The sequence below is a fragment of the Miscanthus floridulus genome, chromosome 19 (genome assembly GCF_019320115.1).
Source record: "Miscanthus floridulus cultivar M001 chromosome 19, ASM1932011v1, whole genome shotgun sequence".
NCBI classification, from domain to species: Eukaryota; Viridiplantae; Streptophyta; class Magnoliopsida; order Poales; family Poaceae; genus Miscanthus; species Miscanthus floridulus.
The window spans coordinates 68,160,396-68,177,735 of record NC_089598.1 but is presented as its reverse complement, the minus strand read 5'-3'; the positions used below and the strand labels follow the sequence as shown (position 1 = coordinate 68,177,735).

Sequence of the window (17,340 nt, the reverse complement as noted above, 5' to 3'; positions counted from 1 at the left end):
TGAACCAAGAGAAGTACAAACCCTCAAAATGGTCAAAGAGAAGCAAACTGACTCCAGAGTAAAGGCACAATCCAGTGACACCAAGAGGGTAGCTAATCTGCTAAATCACTGAGACTGCATCACAGCATCTTCTATTGTACTCCTAGTAAACTGAATTCAAACCACAGTTTGTAGCTTTTGCTGCCTTTAGCTAGGAGGGCGCATGCACAGCAAGTGCTGGACGAATTTACCATCAATTACAAACCCAGAGATAAGCATAGATGCAAAAGCAATACACGATGGCATCAATCTTGCTGTGGTAGTACTAGTACGGTAGCAATATGACAGCAGATCACGGAGAGGGGTTCTAGATTCAGTGTTGGGATGATGGCCTAGAGACTGAATTCCCTGCTATAGCCTTCAGGGCCTTGGGGATCAGCAGGGACCAGCATCAAGGTCACAGAAGCATTCCCTAACGTAACAAACTCTTCAAATTTCAGGAATCCAAATTGCGACCCATTGTGGCGCCATCATCAGTGAGGAACAGATCAATCTATGACTGCAATTTATTCATTTTTTTTCCTTTGGGGACAACTTATTTCCTATCATCAAGAGTACAGAAAAGAGGAAACCAACCAACCAATCCACTCCAATCGAATGCAATCAAATCCAACGAGAAATTGGGCCACGAAGCGAGAACTCCTGTTCTATACTGTACAGTGGACGCCTATCTGAACCCCTTCCGGAGCGAGTATCTGGCCGCCTTTGCCACGGGGTCAGCAGCGACTCCATCCTGCAGTGCTGCCAGTCTCAGCACCGCCGGCAGCACCGCATCGGGCTCGGTCAACTCCGTCGCCGCAGCCGGCGAAACCTCCTGCCCGAGCGGAGCCTCGGGCCCCGCGACCGCCGAGATCGCCTCAATCAGGTTGGTGATGTCCCGGAGCTGGACCCGGCCCAGCAACCGCGCCCTGGACGGGCGCTTCTTCACCCCGCAGCTCTTGACAGCGTAGCCGGGCCGCCGAGACACCCCAACAGCCGAGGCGGTGGCGTCCGAAGAAGGGGCAGCGTTCTCCTTAGCTGCAGAGCCGGCAGCCATCCCGGGTCGCGAGCTCGGGTGCCTGGACCGGGCGGAATCTGGGGCGAGGGCGGGGGTGGGGCGGCGAGGCTGGACGCTGGAGGTGGGATTGGGGAACGGGGAGTGCCCATGGGTATTTGAGAGCTGGAGAAGCCGGGATCCCTTTCAGGATTTGAGTTTTGCACGCAAATGACTGGAGAGGAGTGGAGGGAGTGGTGGATTTCGGTGTTCTGGCTCCATTGCGCAGGCGAATCTGTGGAAAATTTTGAGGAACACTATTCGGATTTGGAATCGGGGCGCCGGGGGCGGGGGCGGGTGGTTTCGAGTCGGCGGGGATGGGATGGGGCAGGGAGGCGGAGGGAACTTCAAATTTTGTCAGTGACTCAGACCAATTTCAGAGTGTAAAGTTTTCGTGTCACATCCACTGTTATGTGAGAGCGTGGCGTGTGTTCGGATATTAATAAAATAAATAAATTATAGAATCCATCAATAATTCACGAGCTGTAGCACCACATTATTAAATTACAGACTAATTACGTCAAAAAGATTTGTCTCACAAATTAGTCGTAAACTATGCAATTAATTATTTTTAGTCTATATTTAATACTTCTACGTGTGTCTAAACCTTGGACAGAATATAAACAACACCTCAGTCGAAGAGCATGAGCATGTGATGGTGGTGTGAGCGCGGAGTGCACGCGCCTATTTCGTGACGTCAAAAAAGGGCAGGCGGCTGAAATGTGCCGAGGCGGCGTGCTGCTGCCACCGTGACTTGGTGAGGGGGCGTTTGGAACAAAGGATTTTCGTAGAAAAATTAAAGGAAACAAAAACGCAGGAACGGGAGGACAGTAGAGCGTTTGGAACACGGGAAAGTAATATTTCCTTTCATATGGAACACTGAAGCTTCTCTGCAGTTTCACGGGAAAGCAAAACTCCACTCCAATCTCTGGTTTCTGATTCCTTCGCGGAAGCCCGAGGTGACTATGGCAATAATTCATCAGATGCATGGTTGTCTGCTGCTAAAAGCGGATGGATGAGTAAGTGCATGGGTCCCACAATAGTAACATGTTACAATTAGTACTCATATTTGCCTAACATGTTACAATAACTATATTATAAATTCCTGTGTTCCAAACAGCCTAAATTTTCTATTCCTGTGTTTAGAAATCCCGTAGTTTTCACTTTTCGTTATACCTTATTCCTACGTTTTTTCCTATTCCTACGCTTTGGATTCCTTCGTTCCAAACAGGGCCTGAATCTTTTTTCAGACCACGATAGGCTCACCACACGTGGGCCCTTTCACCCTATAAAAAGCACCAACACATGCCCTGTCCCTTTAAAAATAAACACACACATGCTCTCACGTCTCTCAAAATGATAACCGTATTTTAATAATGAAGAAGTCAAACAAAACAGATTTTGACCTATTATTATCTTATACTATATATTTTAATTTGTTAAAAGAGAAATATAATTTTTGAGGCACGTTGAATACAAATTCATTACTACAAGTTTCATGTTCAAAATTTATATAATTTGAATAAATGTGGTCAAAAATTTTATATAAGTTAATTTTCCCATTGTTTGAATATGATTATTATTTCCAGATAGCAAAGATTTTCGAAATATTGAACCGGTAGGTTTTAAGATGAATTCGTTTTGCACGTGAGCTATTAAAGAATTGCCCAAGGCTTACTGCTTAAGTGCTTGGATTTTTATAAAACAAAGGTTGCTATGAGAGGCATTCATGTCATCAAAAGGGTAATTGCTTCGTGATGGTTGCTACAAAATACTTTGCAAAAGACGTTGCAAGGTGATCGTTCATCAGGTGATACCCAAGCAATGGCCAATATACTCATATCACCCATAGAAAAACATGCCCGATGTATACATCATCCAGATACTAGGTAGTCCATGAGTTGGACATCGTTGCTATTTAGTGATTTTATGTTTCTAGGTTCGTATAAATCTCATCTGAAAACAGGGGGCATGTGTTGACAACCAAAATTATTCATTTTGTACAGTTATCAAAATGTGAAATGGACATTACCATTGCGTTTCTCTCATCGGGACGGTAAAAAAAATATGGAATGTCCAATTTGAAGTTCAGATGAAGGAGTTACGTCCTCAGCTATGACCCATTTCGGAAGTTCCGACGGACTTTAGAACTTCTGAGAACCTAAAAATTGTTTGGGTGCACGGGGTCATCCCCACATCGGAAGTTCCGACCTTCGAAAGTTCGAACGGACCTTAAAAATGACCTTGTTCGTACTTAGCATTTTGGATTCCAATTCGAACTACTCCAAACTCAAGGAAACTTGAAAAATACTCCTTGAAAAGGTTTTCTACTGGAATAAAACCAATCCCCTTTTTATATATTAGAGGATCATGGCCGATTGAGTAATCCAACAACCAATAGAATATTTTACATCTACTATCTCCTTTTGCCCTAATCTCTTCCAACCCCTATTCTGTTGTTTATCGCTTAATACAACGACCAAGGATGGCGCTCTAGGCTTGCTGGCCAACCTAGGGTAACCCGACGACGTCCTTGCCCTAACGGGTCCCTCCCGAGCAAGAGTTTCAACAATTCATTTGCTAGTTTGCTCGAAAACTAGCCGTTCTTCATCACGCAAGTGCGATTATTGGCTATTCTTTGGTGGTTTCATTGTAAACCTCACTGTTCTTCATCACGATAAAGTGTTGGTTATCCTTTGTTGGATTACTCGTAAACCTCACCGCTCTTCACCGTGAAAACATGTTGGTTACCCATTGCGTTCTTTGGTCTGTGGTGACCCGAACGATCTAGCCCTAACTGGTGTGTAACCTGTCTTTGCGTCAACAATTCCCTACATAATTGCGGCAGCACGACAATGACATAGACCTTGATCTACTTGACCTACGACGCTCCTAGCTGAGGGCGTGCTCGAGGATGGATTGCTCCTTCACAAGTACCACTGAAATGATGGACCCACGAGCTCTTACCCTTCAGATCCAGTGTCGCCCCTCCCTTCCGGCACCGCCATGCTGTTGCAGTCTTGTCGGTGCAGAAAATGACCAACTAGTAAATATTTATAGTTTTGCTGTACGTTGTGATCGGAGGTGGCCTAGCACTCAATGACACATGATCTATACTGGTTCGGACAACGTGCCCTACGTCCAGTCGGGGTCGGTCGACGACTTTATTCCTAAGCCCAGGTGCTCGAAGTTTGCAGTGGGGTTACAAACGAGAGGAAGAGAGATGGGGTGTACAAGAGGTTCGGTTGGCTCCGACCGGAAGGGTTGTGGTCAGAACTTGGTGGTTCTGCGGTTGTAGGGTGTTGATCTCGATCTGAGGAACTCTGGTCTCCCTTTTCTCCGTCCCCTTGTTGGAGGGAGTGCATCCCCTTTTATAGATGAAGGGGATGGCTTTACAGGTGAGAGAGAGAGTACGGATGTTTCTAAGCCTTGTTGCCCATGCTGATGAAGACTGGATCGCCGTAGAATGTTGGATGCGGATGCGAGGTCGTGCTATCTTCTTCAGGAAGGATGGACGCTGGTACCTATAAATATTATTTGATGCCTAGTGGCATGTGAGGAGCCGCGCTATGTTCACCCAGTATGGCAAATCCTGGTGCCCATACTGCGATCGATGTCCAGAGACACGCGGGGGGCTTACCGTATGGGAGTTTTTAGCGGCCCCTACAATACCGTAGGGGGAGATGTTGGTGCTTACAATATTGTTTGTGTTAGGGTGGCTGCAGAGTACTATTTCATGCAGAGTATGGTCCCTGGTACAGTGGTTTTGACTTGTGAGCCTGCCTTGCCTTTCTCCGCACGTCTTCCGGTGCCCTCCGAATGGGGTGCCCCTAGTCGGATGGCTCGAGTCAGCTCTGAGTGCGCCGGTCAGAGAAGAGCGGTGAGCAGGGTTCCCACGAGCCCCGGTCGCGGGGTCAGAGTCATGGGGTCGGAGTAGGAAGCAGTGTTTTGGGCCATGCCTTTCGATTGGAGAGACCGCCTGGAGGCGGCTGGTGCCTAAAGCGAGTGCTCCGGTCGAAGAGGTGGGCCAAAGAAGTTGACGAGCGGGCGCTTGTTCTTTTGGGTAGACCTTGCGGTCGGTGACCGGACTGCCCTTTCGGCCTGTTGTGTTTTAGGCTCTTGGGCCGGCCCATGAACTACATGTTGTTTTTCCTGGGCCGAGCCCGGGCGTGGAAGCCGGTCCCCAAGGGACCCCAGGTTTACGAACCCGACAAGAGCCCCCGAGCCCCCGGGCGATTTGAGCCGAATCGTCCGGGGGATTTTTTGTCTTGCCAGAGGGTGCGCGCGAGCGCACCCACGGGTGTAGCCCCCGTGCCCTCGGTCGGTTCAGGTGGAACCGGTTGGGGGGTTTTCTGCGTTGTCAGCGGGAGAGGTTTTTGTGTTCGGTGGGTGCGCGCGAGCGCACCCACGGGTGTAGCCCCCGAGCCCCCGGGCGGTTCGGGCAGAACCACCTGGGGGTGTTTGGAGCGTGTGTGCGTGTTTTTTAGTCTGAGATGGATTTTCGTTAATCCACAGCGTCGATGTGCCACCAAAGCATTTTTAGGCGCGGAGATTGGTTAGTTCTGAAGATGGATGAGACGAAGCCTGTGGGTCCTGATGTTGGTGCGGGTTCGGAGTTGTGATCCCTGGCTAGGGTATTTTGGAGTGCAGTCGGTAGTGAAGCCGTTATGTGAGTTTGGAGTCGTGGTCCTAGGCCGCAGCCGGATGTCATAGATCCTGTCGATGCGAGTTCGGGGTCATGGTCCCAGGGTTTTTGTCGGAAGTGAAGTTTGTTACGCGAGTTCGGAGTCGAGGTCCTCGGATTTTTTGTAGCGCGGTCGGAAGTGAAGCTGTTACGCGAGTTCGAAGTCGCGGTCCCAAGCCGTAGCCGGATGTCATAGATCCTATCGACGCGAGTTCGGAGTCGCGGTCCCAAGGTTTTTGGCATTTGAGCCCCCGAGCCTTGTCGGGCCTTCGTGGGGGTCGATGTGAGTTGTTTTGCGCTACCCCATCCGGTTCCTCACAACTGGAGGGGCTGAGTTTCGTCGCATGTCCCGATCACTCGGGCTCGAAGACTAGCTCAGTGAGCTCACTAACGGGTGTGATCGAGTGGAATCCGGGTCTATCGTTCGTGACAGGGTCAGCATAGCCCTCTTGTGACATTCCACTACTCCTTTACCTGCAACCCGATAGATGCCTAGGTCGTTCCGGAGACCGACCCGGGTGGCCTAACGGCCTCCCATTGGATGGAGATTCTATGAGCCTGGCAAGAGGTTCAGGATCGAACAAGAAGGTTGAGATGACCCGGTTTGCCAGACCGGGTGAAGGCCGCACGGTGCTCATCTATGGTTTTCTCCCTTGCCTCTATTGTTTGCTCATGTCAAATGAGGCAACCGCTGCTTCTTGGTGCAACACGGAGCGTTCTGGTGCATTTCGCTGCACGTGCGATGCTTAGTTCCTGAGCCCCCGGGCGGTTCATGCCCTAACCGTCCGGGGGGGTCAGGTGTATGAGATGAATGCACGTATGGATGTATGAATGATTTGTAATGAAATAGAGGGGGTAGTGTTTACCTTGACGACTGGAGTGACGGGGCTCGGGACCCATGCTTGTCATCCGCGACGAAGTCAGCGTGGCCTACATGGGGCGCCCCTTCGCTTCCTTACCTGTCAGTCGGTGTCTATCCTTACCTGTCATTCGGGTTCCTTTAGGTCTGGCCTGGGGAAGTGGGAGCCGCCCGCGTGCGGTGGAGCTTTGGTTCATGTGCCCGTCGTGTGGTAGTGGTTGATCGTGCGGTAGTGGTGGGCCATGGCCAGACCATGTCCCATCTGATCAGGTGCCATTCCATCGTGCGAGGCGCGTCTCATCGGTTCAGGGTACGTCTTATCTGCATTAAATGGAAGAAAGAGAAAATCTCGCCTCGTTGTTTCGACTTCCCCGATCGGCGCGTCCCTCTGTAACCACTGCTCCCTTTCCTTAAGTAGGAGAGGGGAGAGGGTTTTCTTTCCGCTCTTTTGCCTGTTCTTCGTCTGCCACTGCCTTCCCTCCTCCTCTTTGTTGTGATCATTCCTGAGAGCTACAGAGGTTTCTAGGAAAGAAGGGGAGAGAGCGAGGGAGAAGATAGGAACTCACCAACATGTTGGACTGGAGGTCGTTCACCGTGAGGGCGTCGGTGCTGGAGGCGTTCGTCGCGAGGGGTTCCTGCCGCCGCAGGAGGTGGCGCACTGGGAGGGTCCCCAGGAAGGAGGAGGAGTTCCCGCAACCTCGTCCCAATGAGGTGGTTTCTTTTCTTACCTTCCACGAGCATGGGTTAGGATACCCCGCGCATTGGTTCCTGCACGGGCTCCTCAATGAGTGGGGTCTAGAACTGCAGCACCCCAATCCGACGGGGGTGCTGCACATCATCGGCTTTGTCACCGTCTGCGAGGCTTTTCTCGGGATGGAGCCGCACGCGAATCTCTTCTAGCTCTTCTTCTCTGGGAGACCTATGGTGGACTGGAGTTTGTCCAAGATCGCACAGGTCGGAGGCTTCGCCCTGTAGAGGAAACCGCGTGCGGGAGGCTCATATCCTGTGTATTCCCCATGTGACTCCAACCGGGGGTGGCATGGGGAGTGGTTCTACATCAGGAATCCGCGCGAGGCGCCATTTCCAGCGTTTACCGATGGGAGGCCGATGAAGCAGAAGAGTTGGTCATGGGGCTACGCCCACACGGAGAAGCACAAGGTGGAGGCCATCGAGGAGGAGCTCTAGAAGCTCATAAGGGGCAGCCTCGATGGGGTGCGGGTGTTCCACACCCTTTACCGCCGCCGGGTCACGCCATTGGCGGAGAGGACGCACCCGATGTGGATGTATGACGGCCGGTCGGACCCAGACCGCATGTCGCCGAAGGAGCTGGCGGACAACGGGATCTGGAGTCGCATCGGCCGAATGCTGTAGCTGAGGCCTAGAGAGACGGTGGTGGGAAAACCCATACCGTTCAATGCCTCGATCGTGCCCACGCTGGTATGCTACCTTATTTTGTTCGTGCTTTTTTCTCTGCCCCCGTTCTTTTTTTATTTCAGTTCATTCGTCCCGTAGGGGCTTGGGAGGTACAAGTCCCGGCCGCACCTTCCCAAGGGCCGGTGGTCCAGGCCCGGCAGGCCGCCCAGAAGGAGGTGGCAGACACCCGGAAGGAGAAGAAAACCAAGGAGGTTTATCGGAAAGAAGAGAAGAAGAAGGAGGTCGCCCGGTGCATGAGGGCCGGGGAACGTGCAAGCGACGTCGAGTCGGAACTTGTGTCGGATGATCCTATGGATATGGATGACATGGTCTTCTCCGATGAGGAGGAGGGTTGGGGCGGTACGTCGCGATCCTGCGGCGACGTCCACTAGTGAGGAGCAGGAGGTCGCGCGACGTACGGAGGTTCCTACGTCGAGGAAGCGTGCTGCGAGTGCGGATGTCGTCGGTGAATGGGCGGTGAAGCGAACGTGGTCACCATGCCCCTCGGCGACATTGCCAGCTTCGTCGTCGCCTGTGGCGGATGCGGCTGGATGAGCCGGGAGGTCCGAGGAGCGGTCCAGCGCCTGTGCGGTGACAGGGCCGGTGCCAACGCCAGACTTGCGGCCGGAGGAGGCCCCGCCTGCCATGGGTGCGGCCGAGCAGTCTGGGCGGTCTGAGGGGCAGACTGGTGCCCGATCGACGCGCGACTCGCAGTCGAGGGATGCCCCGCCCGCTGCTCTGGTCGGGGAGCCTCGAGCTAGAGGTCGTAGCGACCCGTAGGCCGGGCAGGAGCTGGTTGGAACGACTCCGACCCCACCTGAAGTGAAGGGGAGTGGGTCGCAGTCTGGGAGTGGTCCTCGTCACGTGGGCCCATCGTCGTCGGAGCCTGCCTTCAGAGTAGTGCCGCTCACCACCCGGTATGTTTCCTTTTGTTGCCTCTTCGACTTTTGGTGGTTGAGTCTTTTTGGAGTGTGGCTTAGCCGTGATTCCTGTCAATGGACGAGGGATGTCGGGGTTGAGCATCACCTCGACCCCCGTGTGGGAGGTTTGGAGGCCCACTCTGCAGCATGTTGCTGTGAGTGAAGGGGGCAGCAGGCTGGCGGTGGCGAAGCCTTTCCTCCCAAGGGTGGTGCCCTCTGGGGTAGCTACGGCGACGTTGTTGGTGGCAATCCCAATGCCAGTGGTGGAGGTGGTGTCGGAGGTAACTCTTGCGGCCCCTCCTCCGCCGGTCATGGTGGAGGAGACGAGGGGGCGAGCTCCCCACCTCGCCGGGTGGAGGGCTACATGACCCATCCTTGTCGTCGAAGCCAAAGGCGTTGGAGGGAAGCATGGCGAGGACGGAGTTGGGATGCCCGGCGGCGTCTCATGTGAACATGGTGGTGGATATCTCGTCTGACGACGAGGCGGATATCATGGAGGAACCGCCGGTGTCGCCACGGGAGCCATAGGAGCTGGCGGTGGTCCGATGGGAGGCTAGGCCCTCCAGTGGTTCACCGGAGGGTGACCTGGAGTGGCCCTTCCCCTAGGACCCATCGAAGGCGGGGTTCGTCCTCCGAGATTCCTGGGAGCGTCAGCTTTGGGACATTTTTGGGGGGCAAGGTCATGCCGCGGTGTCTGAGCTCACCAAGCTATCCACGAAGCTTGAGAACGCCCGGAAGCAGGCTCAGTTTGCCCGGCAACTAGTTGAGGTCGACCTGTAGCTCGCCATGGAGGTGAGTTTCTGATACTTATCCTTGCCCTCTGAATCTTTCGTCGGTTGTTTTTAGCATGCTTGTTTTCCGCAGGAAATAAGGAAGGTGTCATCTCGCAAGTCTCACTTCCTCTGGGCGGAACACGCCTGGATGGCCGAGCTTGAGCGTTGGGTGGAGTCCGCCTATCGTGAGTCCCATGTCCGGGCGGCCAAGGCGGTCGCGACGTGGGCGGAGCGGGCAACTGCTGCCGAGCAAGGGCTCAAGGCGGCAAAGGTTCTTCAGGAGGAGACTAAGGTGGGGCTATGGACATCCCTAGCGAACACTGAGGCGGCGCTTCAGGAGGCCTTGGTAGCCCTTGAGCTAGAGTAGGCCACCCTGGAGTCAACACAGAAGGCCCTAGAGGCGGAGCAGAGGGCCCGGTCGGAAGCGGATCGGGAGGTGCTCGTGCTCCGGGCCCAGGTGATGGGGATGGAGGACGCGAGTGCCCGGCTGCGCGAGCAGGTGGCTCGGCAAGCGGAGGATCTCTCCACCCTTGTGGCCTCTCGCATCGGTGTGTACCTTTTTGTTTTCTCGTGGTGTTGATTTTTCCCCCCAGCCTGTTTCTGAGCTTGTCGCCCTTCTTGCAGAGCTGGGTGAGAAGGTGAAGGCGCTGGAGCAAGACCTAGAGACGACCAAGGCGAACTTCAACTGGAATGCCAAGGAGCTAGCCAAGTCCCGTGAAGAGCGATGTGCTCTCAAAGGGGAGCTCAGCCAGATCTGCAACGCTGCCCAGTTCATCGTCTCGGAAGTCTTCGGGTCGGCGCCAAGTACCAGCGCGCCCGCGGTTCAGCTAGTGGAGGTCCCGGACGCGGGCAAGGACCTTGTCAGGAGTAGGCTGTTTTATGGAGCATCGGGGGTGCTGACCTCGGTGGCGACGTACCACCCGAATCTGGACTTTGCCACTATCTGCGACGGGTATGCTGAAGGCCTAAGTATGGAGGACATCCAGTCAATTGGGGTGAGCCTGCTGCTGTACACGCGGTCGGTGTCAGAGCAAGTCTCCGCCGAGTGGGTGATGGATGTTCACCATCAAGACATGGCCCGAAGCATGCGTGGAGAGGATGCCTCCGAGCCTGCAGATAGCACGGAGCCTGGTTCGGGGGGAACGTCGCCTCGGCCCTGATCGAGCCAAATGTCGTGCTGCCGGGGAGCGAGCAGCCTGTGCCTTCGTCGGTCGCGCCGTCAGCAGATGCCGCCGGGTCGGTTTAATACCTTTTAAAATATAAGTAGTTAGTAAATGTAAGAAGTTTAAGTTCATGGGGGGGCCTATGTAAAATGTTCGTGTGTGTTTTAATGACTGTAATCGGTTTTTGTTTTTTGTGATGGAGTTGCTCCGTTCGGGGAAGCTTGTTCCCTTTCGTTCCTTAGTTCTCCCTTAGCATAATTTTGTTTTAAATTTCTTTCTCTCTCGTACCTGCCTGTTTGTTCCGTGGGCTGCAACTTTGCGAGCCCGAGGCATGGCCCGCGAGGCTCGGCCAGTCGTAGCCGTAGGAAAAGGCGGGGTGCGATCAGTCGGAATGTTGTAAAGCAAAGGTACGTAAGGTAAATCAAAGGAACAAACTGCCCTTTCGTTTGGGTAGGAAGGAGTTTCTCCATACGAAAGTAAAAGAGTACTTAAGGTAAAAACAAAAACAGAGGGGTAGTAGAGCCCCCTAGTGGAGCCCCCGAGTGCCCCGAGCCAAAAAGTGTTCGGGTCGGGGTGCTCTTATAGGAGCGTTCACTAAGTAAAGGTAAGACTGAAACTTAGGAAAAGAAGAAAAGACATAGCTGTTCCAAGGTCCATGGAGAGAGCGTCGTCATCGTCCTTCAGTCGATAGGCTTCCGGTTGAATCACTTCAGCCATCTGGATCCTTGCCCGTTCTGCCCCTTCTTCGGTTGCTGCTTCCCCATCTTCTTCCTCCTTTGGCCTGCCAGACTACCTCTGTAGGCGCTTGAGGAGCTGGCAGTCCTTGTAGAGATGGTTGATGGGATAGTTGTGGTTGGTGCATGTAACACCCTGGTGTTACGATTCTTTTTAGCGCCGCGATTTAGGCCTCAATAAAAACCTTCGAAACGAGTTTCTCTAATTTTAAAGTTTTTTTATGATCATGAAATGATAAACGAACCGTTTGTGACTTCACCCTTGTGGCTGAGAAAAATCAACATAAGTAGTGCTAATCAATTTTTCTTTAGTGCTTAAAAACTTTTAAATAAGCTCATGAACATCATTGGACGCTGCTGTGCTGCACTGTCCCGTGTCCTGGCACCATGCCTCTGCTGTCCCGTCTGTGTCTGTCTCTGAATTCTGAAATTGCTCTTCGAGCTGAGCAATCGACGTGCTACTTTTGGAGGGGCCTTGGCCACGACTTGCTGCTGCTTGGCACATCGAGCAATCAAAGCTGCTGCTCTCACTCTACTTCGCTTGTCTTGTCTGTCTTCGGTTGTTTTTCCACACCGACTGGACAACGTGTTCGTCTGCACTCGCTCAGTCCTCGCTTGTCTCTAGACTACCTCGGTACCGAGCCAAGCAACCCATTTGACAGCATCCCCGTCGCCTTGGCCAGTGAAGCTAGCGTCTCATCCTTGTCTGCCTCGGCTTGTCTGTCTACATTGGTTTTTCTCTGCTCTAGTCCGTCCCGCACTGGCGCCCGAGTCTCCAGCGTCACCGCACACCAGTCGCCGGCATGTGGACAGCCGCGGCCGTGCCTTTCCCGGCTCTCCCGCGCTCTTGCCGCCGTCGCTGCGCCTCCTCGAGCCGTCACCCCGCGCGTGGCCATACCTCGCCTCGCTCCTCCGTGCTGCCATGGCTGATTCCACCACCGCCACCGTGCACGCGAGCGCACTCCACCGCATCACCTGTGCCCGTGCGTGGCTTCGCTACTCCTCGCGTTCCTCGGCCCGCAGTGTCTCGCCGTGGCCGCTGCAGCGCCGTGGCATGCTAGAGTCACCGTGTGCGTGGCCGGCCATTGCCAGCATCGATGCCCCTGTTTCTCCCCACGCCACCATCTCAGGCCATGTCAACGTCGCCTCACCGTCATCCGCGTGGCCCGCCTGCTGCCCGTGGCCGGTGATGGGCCCCGCTGCCATGCCGATTTGCCCTGCCACCGTGCGCGGGCACGTGGGTCCCACTGCAACGTCCTGTGCCTCACTGCTTGGCCGCCGACGCCGCTGCGGGCCATGCCACGATTCCCCGCAGCCGCCATCACCGTGAGCGCGTGCTACTCATCAGAGCTAGCCCGCCGGCCGCCCGGAGCCACCCTGCCGGCGCCGCAGGGCCACCGCCTCACCTCCGCGTCGCGCCCCTCAGCCGCGCGCGAGCACGCCATGCCCGGTCGACGCTGTAGGGCCAGCGGTTGGTCTCCTCTGTCCGTGCTCTGCTCCTGGGAAGAGTAGTAAAGGAGAGAAGGGTAAGAGTCCAACAAGAAGTTTTATATGGGGTCGTTTTTGCTAAATACATGACTAAAGTAAATAGTACCAATGTCCTGCGGGGTAAATTTGAGATAGTCTAGGGGGCCGTTTCGTAAGTTGCCGTCGACGCTGTGCGCTTGGGCCGCGCCCTCTCTACGCGTGGGCCATCCGCTTTGGTTGCTGGGCTGCGGACTTGCGCTGTGGGGCCGCATGCGCCTATGGGCCGTCCGTGCCCACGCCTGGGCCACCATTCCTTGCCGCGCGCTTGGCCAGCTTGGGCCGCCGCGCCTCTACCGCGCTGTGCTCCAGCAGGCCACGCCCGTTGTGGGCCAGTTTGGTGGCCGTTGCCTTTTTTATTTTCCAAAAGTATGTGTTAATTTAGTCTTAGAAATAAACTGGTAAAAATTGTAGTAAATCCTAGAAAAATCATAAAAATACCAAACTAGTTTTGCTAGTCTCCTAAAATCATGACCTACCTGCTAATATAATTTGTTCACGTAGTGGGATAATGTTCTTAGGAGCTACATAATTAAATTGGGATACCTGATATTGTAAAATATGAACTTATAGGAAGTGTTGTGATAAATTGGTAATAGCATTAGTTCTAAAAATTCGACAGTAGATTTCTAGCAATAATTAGTTGCTAGATAGACAATGAGGTCCTAATCCGAATATAGTAAATCAGATAGAAGGAAGGAAGAAACAACGTTGGTTTGTACAACTAAAAACAACTATTGGGAAATAATGCCTTGTTCGGCAACATGGATATGTAGCTAAGTACGGTCGTCGTTAGCACTAGCTCGTTAGCTTGAGAGGCGTACGTCGTATTTTACGAGTCACGATTGCAGTCGATTAATTATGTCTTTGCATGTGCACCGCATTGCATATCATATAGGTACGATGATGGACCAACGGATCAATTGAAGGAGGATTAGGAATCTGAAGATGGTGTATTGGTATTCTCTCCAGGAGAGGATGCGAGGGGTTTTTTATTCGGATGATCTGAGGATGCAGATACTAACTTTTAAATATATCTTACCCAGGCAAGCCCCGATGCATAACCCCTACTTTTCTGCAGTTTAAATTATATTTGTTCATTAAGTTTCAAGGAGTTGAATGAAACCACTTGCATATATATCTTTATCCTATGAGTCTTACTAGTATGACAGGATCATGTAGATTGCTATGCTACAGGACTCCGGTAAAAGTCAAGTGATTGCCTGTCACTCGTGAGATATAGGAAATATGTTACTATATGATTATCACCTGGAATATATAAAATGGTGACCGGACAGGGATATGGTTTGGGTATTGGTGGGTGTAAGAAGTTGTGTCGCCGCGGAGGCGGGTCATAGCTTGGTTACACCATTTTTCCCTATCTGGTCGGTTAAGGACCGATCGTTGCATATGACTCTAGGCAGGCCACAGACTTATTATCCCGAGCACATACTTGTGTATGGGCGCTTGGAAGACTTGTTGCTCTCTTGTCGCGGATCCGGCTCTTCCGACCGACTGTCAGGGTTTTGTTTTGGTGGAGGAGGTCCTTGCACCGCACTGAGTCCGGGACTCAGGGGCGGGGGCTTGGAGTCCCAGTTTGGACGGGGACCTGGACACCCGGGACAGGAGAGTGATGGGTTGGTCCTGCTTGTGCCTGGGGTACAAGCGGGGCGTGTGTTTTCGGGGTACCCAGCTAGGGGCATTGATTCGTGAATCGTCGGGCGATCCGGTACGGCTTGTCTGCGGTTTAGCATCGTAGTAAGAACTGAAGATGAAAGATGGAAGATGGAATTGGAAATCTGATTGCTTACCACCTGCTTGAAAGTAGCACAGGTGGTTACATAGAATGGTTAGTTAATGAACCAATGCGGCTATTAATAAAAATCAAATATAAGGACGCACGCTTAGTAATGCTTCCTGCAAATGCAACCCACAAGCCAGATAGCCTTGCATATCCTTGTAGTCTTTTCTTTCCTCTTGTCGGGTAAGTCTTGCTGAGTACAATTAAGTACTCAGGGTTTTATTCCCCCTGTTGCAGGTGCCAGGTGGATGCTAGAGCTGACCTTTGTGTGTGGATTCCTCCTGGTGGGCTCAGCGAGGATTCCTTTACGCTGCGATCGTAGTTGCTATTTGTAACTCTCACCAAATACTTTTATAAATGAAAGTTTAATAATCTGTTGTCATAGTTTATATATCAATACTTCATCATGTCATTAATAGATGTTTATTTCCGCTGTAACTCTGATCACATGCTTATATTCCGCTGTTTAATTAAATTGTTTATAACTCTAATAATATGATTACATTCCGCTATTATAATAATAAATGTTATACTCTGATGTACATGTAAAGTGATGTAAGAACTAGTTAAGAATGATGTAAGCTTTATTCTCTCATTTGTGATCCTGAGAGAAAAATGTGGATTTTCGGGTTCTCCCCTGGGGTGTGCCCGACGGAACCGAGTAATTTAGTGTTCTCCCTTGGGTGCTTAGTGTCTAATGGAAGACGAGCACTTCTGTGAGGCATTAGATTAGGCGGTTCTGCCACAGTGCATGGGCTCTCCATGAGCTCGTGAAAGTGGCCCGGAGGGTCTTGCTGGGGCTGAGTGCCCACGTAATCTATTGTGGCGGCCAACGCGGAGTTGGCCGGTCGGCGGCGATCCTTTCTGTTCTTTTTTCCCCTCGGCATGGAGGGGCCCTCGTCTTGACCCTGGCGCTTGGCCTTACCTTTGTCGTGGCCTCCGTTGAAGCGCGGTAGGAACGGCGCTTGCTAGAGCGGTTGGACAAAGGTCCGTTGTCCTAGGCGATCAGGGCTGGGACTCTAGTCGACGCTGCGCACGTCTTGGTTTGGCCCAAGCCGCGCATAGATAGGCGGTCATCAAGTCAAGGCGAGGTGCGGCTGCGGCTTCCTGTGCTGCACTCGGCAGTTGTGGTGGTGACGGGGTGTAGTGCCCCATCTGCTGCGTCCCTGTTCCCCGGACGAGGAAAGAGGTCACGAGTCGGTGTCGTGATACGGAGGACTCCGCTTATTGAATGGCGATGATTTCTAGCAGTGCCTGGAGGTTCTGGTGGATCGCCCGTTAGCGAGGGTCGTTCGGCTCGGATAGGTCGTGCAGGAGCATTGCCACGGCGGCAATGTTCTGACTGGCCTGAGCGAACTGCGGGGGATTGGTCCCCTGAACCAGGGCGTTGCGCTGGGGCTAACGGGTGCGACCTCGAGCGCCGTTCGCCGGTCTATGCGCACGGGGCGCAGTGTGGTGCACCGAGCACGCTGGTACAGTTGGTGGCTGATGTGGCCATTGTCCTCGTAGATCCTCCCCGTGCTCACGTGTGAGCTCGGGGGTCTCCACGTGAGGGCCTGGTGGGGCGTGGGTCAAGAACGACTCTGTTACCCCTAGCGGCTGTTCCGGGGCATCCGCCATAGCGTACTCCCAGGACCAACGGTGGCTAGGCGCCACGTCGCCGATGTTGGAGTCGTCACTCCCGATGTCATCATCCATGATGTCGAGGAAATAGGTGGGAGCATAGCTCGACATTCCCACGAATTCAGACGTGAGAGGGTGCGGCGCCAGCACCTTTTGGAGCCCCTGAGCTATGCGTCCATGGAAGACGCGAGGCTGTAGGGTAACCGACCGTATGGCGGCTGCGATGGGGACAACGGTAACCCACTGGGTATTTGGCGGAAGATAGAGCGTAGTAAGTAAATAACAGCATGTATATTACTCACAGCGGGGTTTGAGCAGAGAGTTTGCTCGGAATGAAGCGCAGATGCCGCGTCGTCAAAGTCGCGCATCCCGGAGTCGATGGAGGACGTCCCTCCGATGGGTGCTGGGTCGCGAGCCTGCTCGCGGAGGTGGAGTACGCCGAGTCGGTCGGCGATGAAGTCCAGTCTTTCGAAGAGGAAGGCCTGGGATGGCTCGAAGACGGGTGGAGCCCACACTCCGGCGGGCGAGAGTACGGGAAATTCTAACGAGCCGAAGCGAATCGTATCGCCTGAGCCAGCCACGACGGGGGTGGCGGAAAAATGGGCCATCCGATGACCAAAAAGTGTTGAACGTACAACGTCCTCCCCACGGTCGGCGCCAACTGTCGGTGCAGAAAATGACCAACTAGTAAATATTTATAGTTTTGTTGTACGTTGTGATCGGAGGTGGCCTAGCACTCAATGACACATGATCTATACTAGTTCGGACAACGTG

At 53.2% G+C, this 17,340-nt stretch overlaps 1 protein-coding gene across 1 annotated transcript; it reads right to left on the bottom strand.

Annotated features, from left to right (window-relative positions):
- Positions 1-706: 706 nt before the first annotated feature.
- LOC136527003 (uncharacterized) lies at positions 707-1,117 on the bottom strand. The gene has a single exon (XM_066519596.1). The coding sequence runs from the start codon at positions 1,073-1,075 to the stop codon at positions 707-709; it is 369 nt and encodes a 122-aa protein (XP_066375693.1). The 5' UTR covers positions 1,076-1,117.
- Positions 1,118-17,340: the final 16,223 nt, after the last annotated feature.

What these genes read in the sequence shown, in the direction of transcription:
- LOC136527003 (XM_066519596.1), bottom strand. Translation starts at nt 1,075, where the DNA reads ATGGCTGCCGGCTCTGCAGCTAAGGAGAACGCTGCCCCTTCTTCGGAC.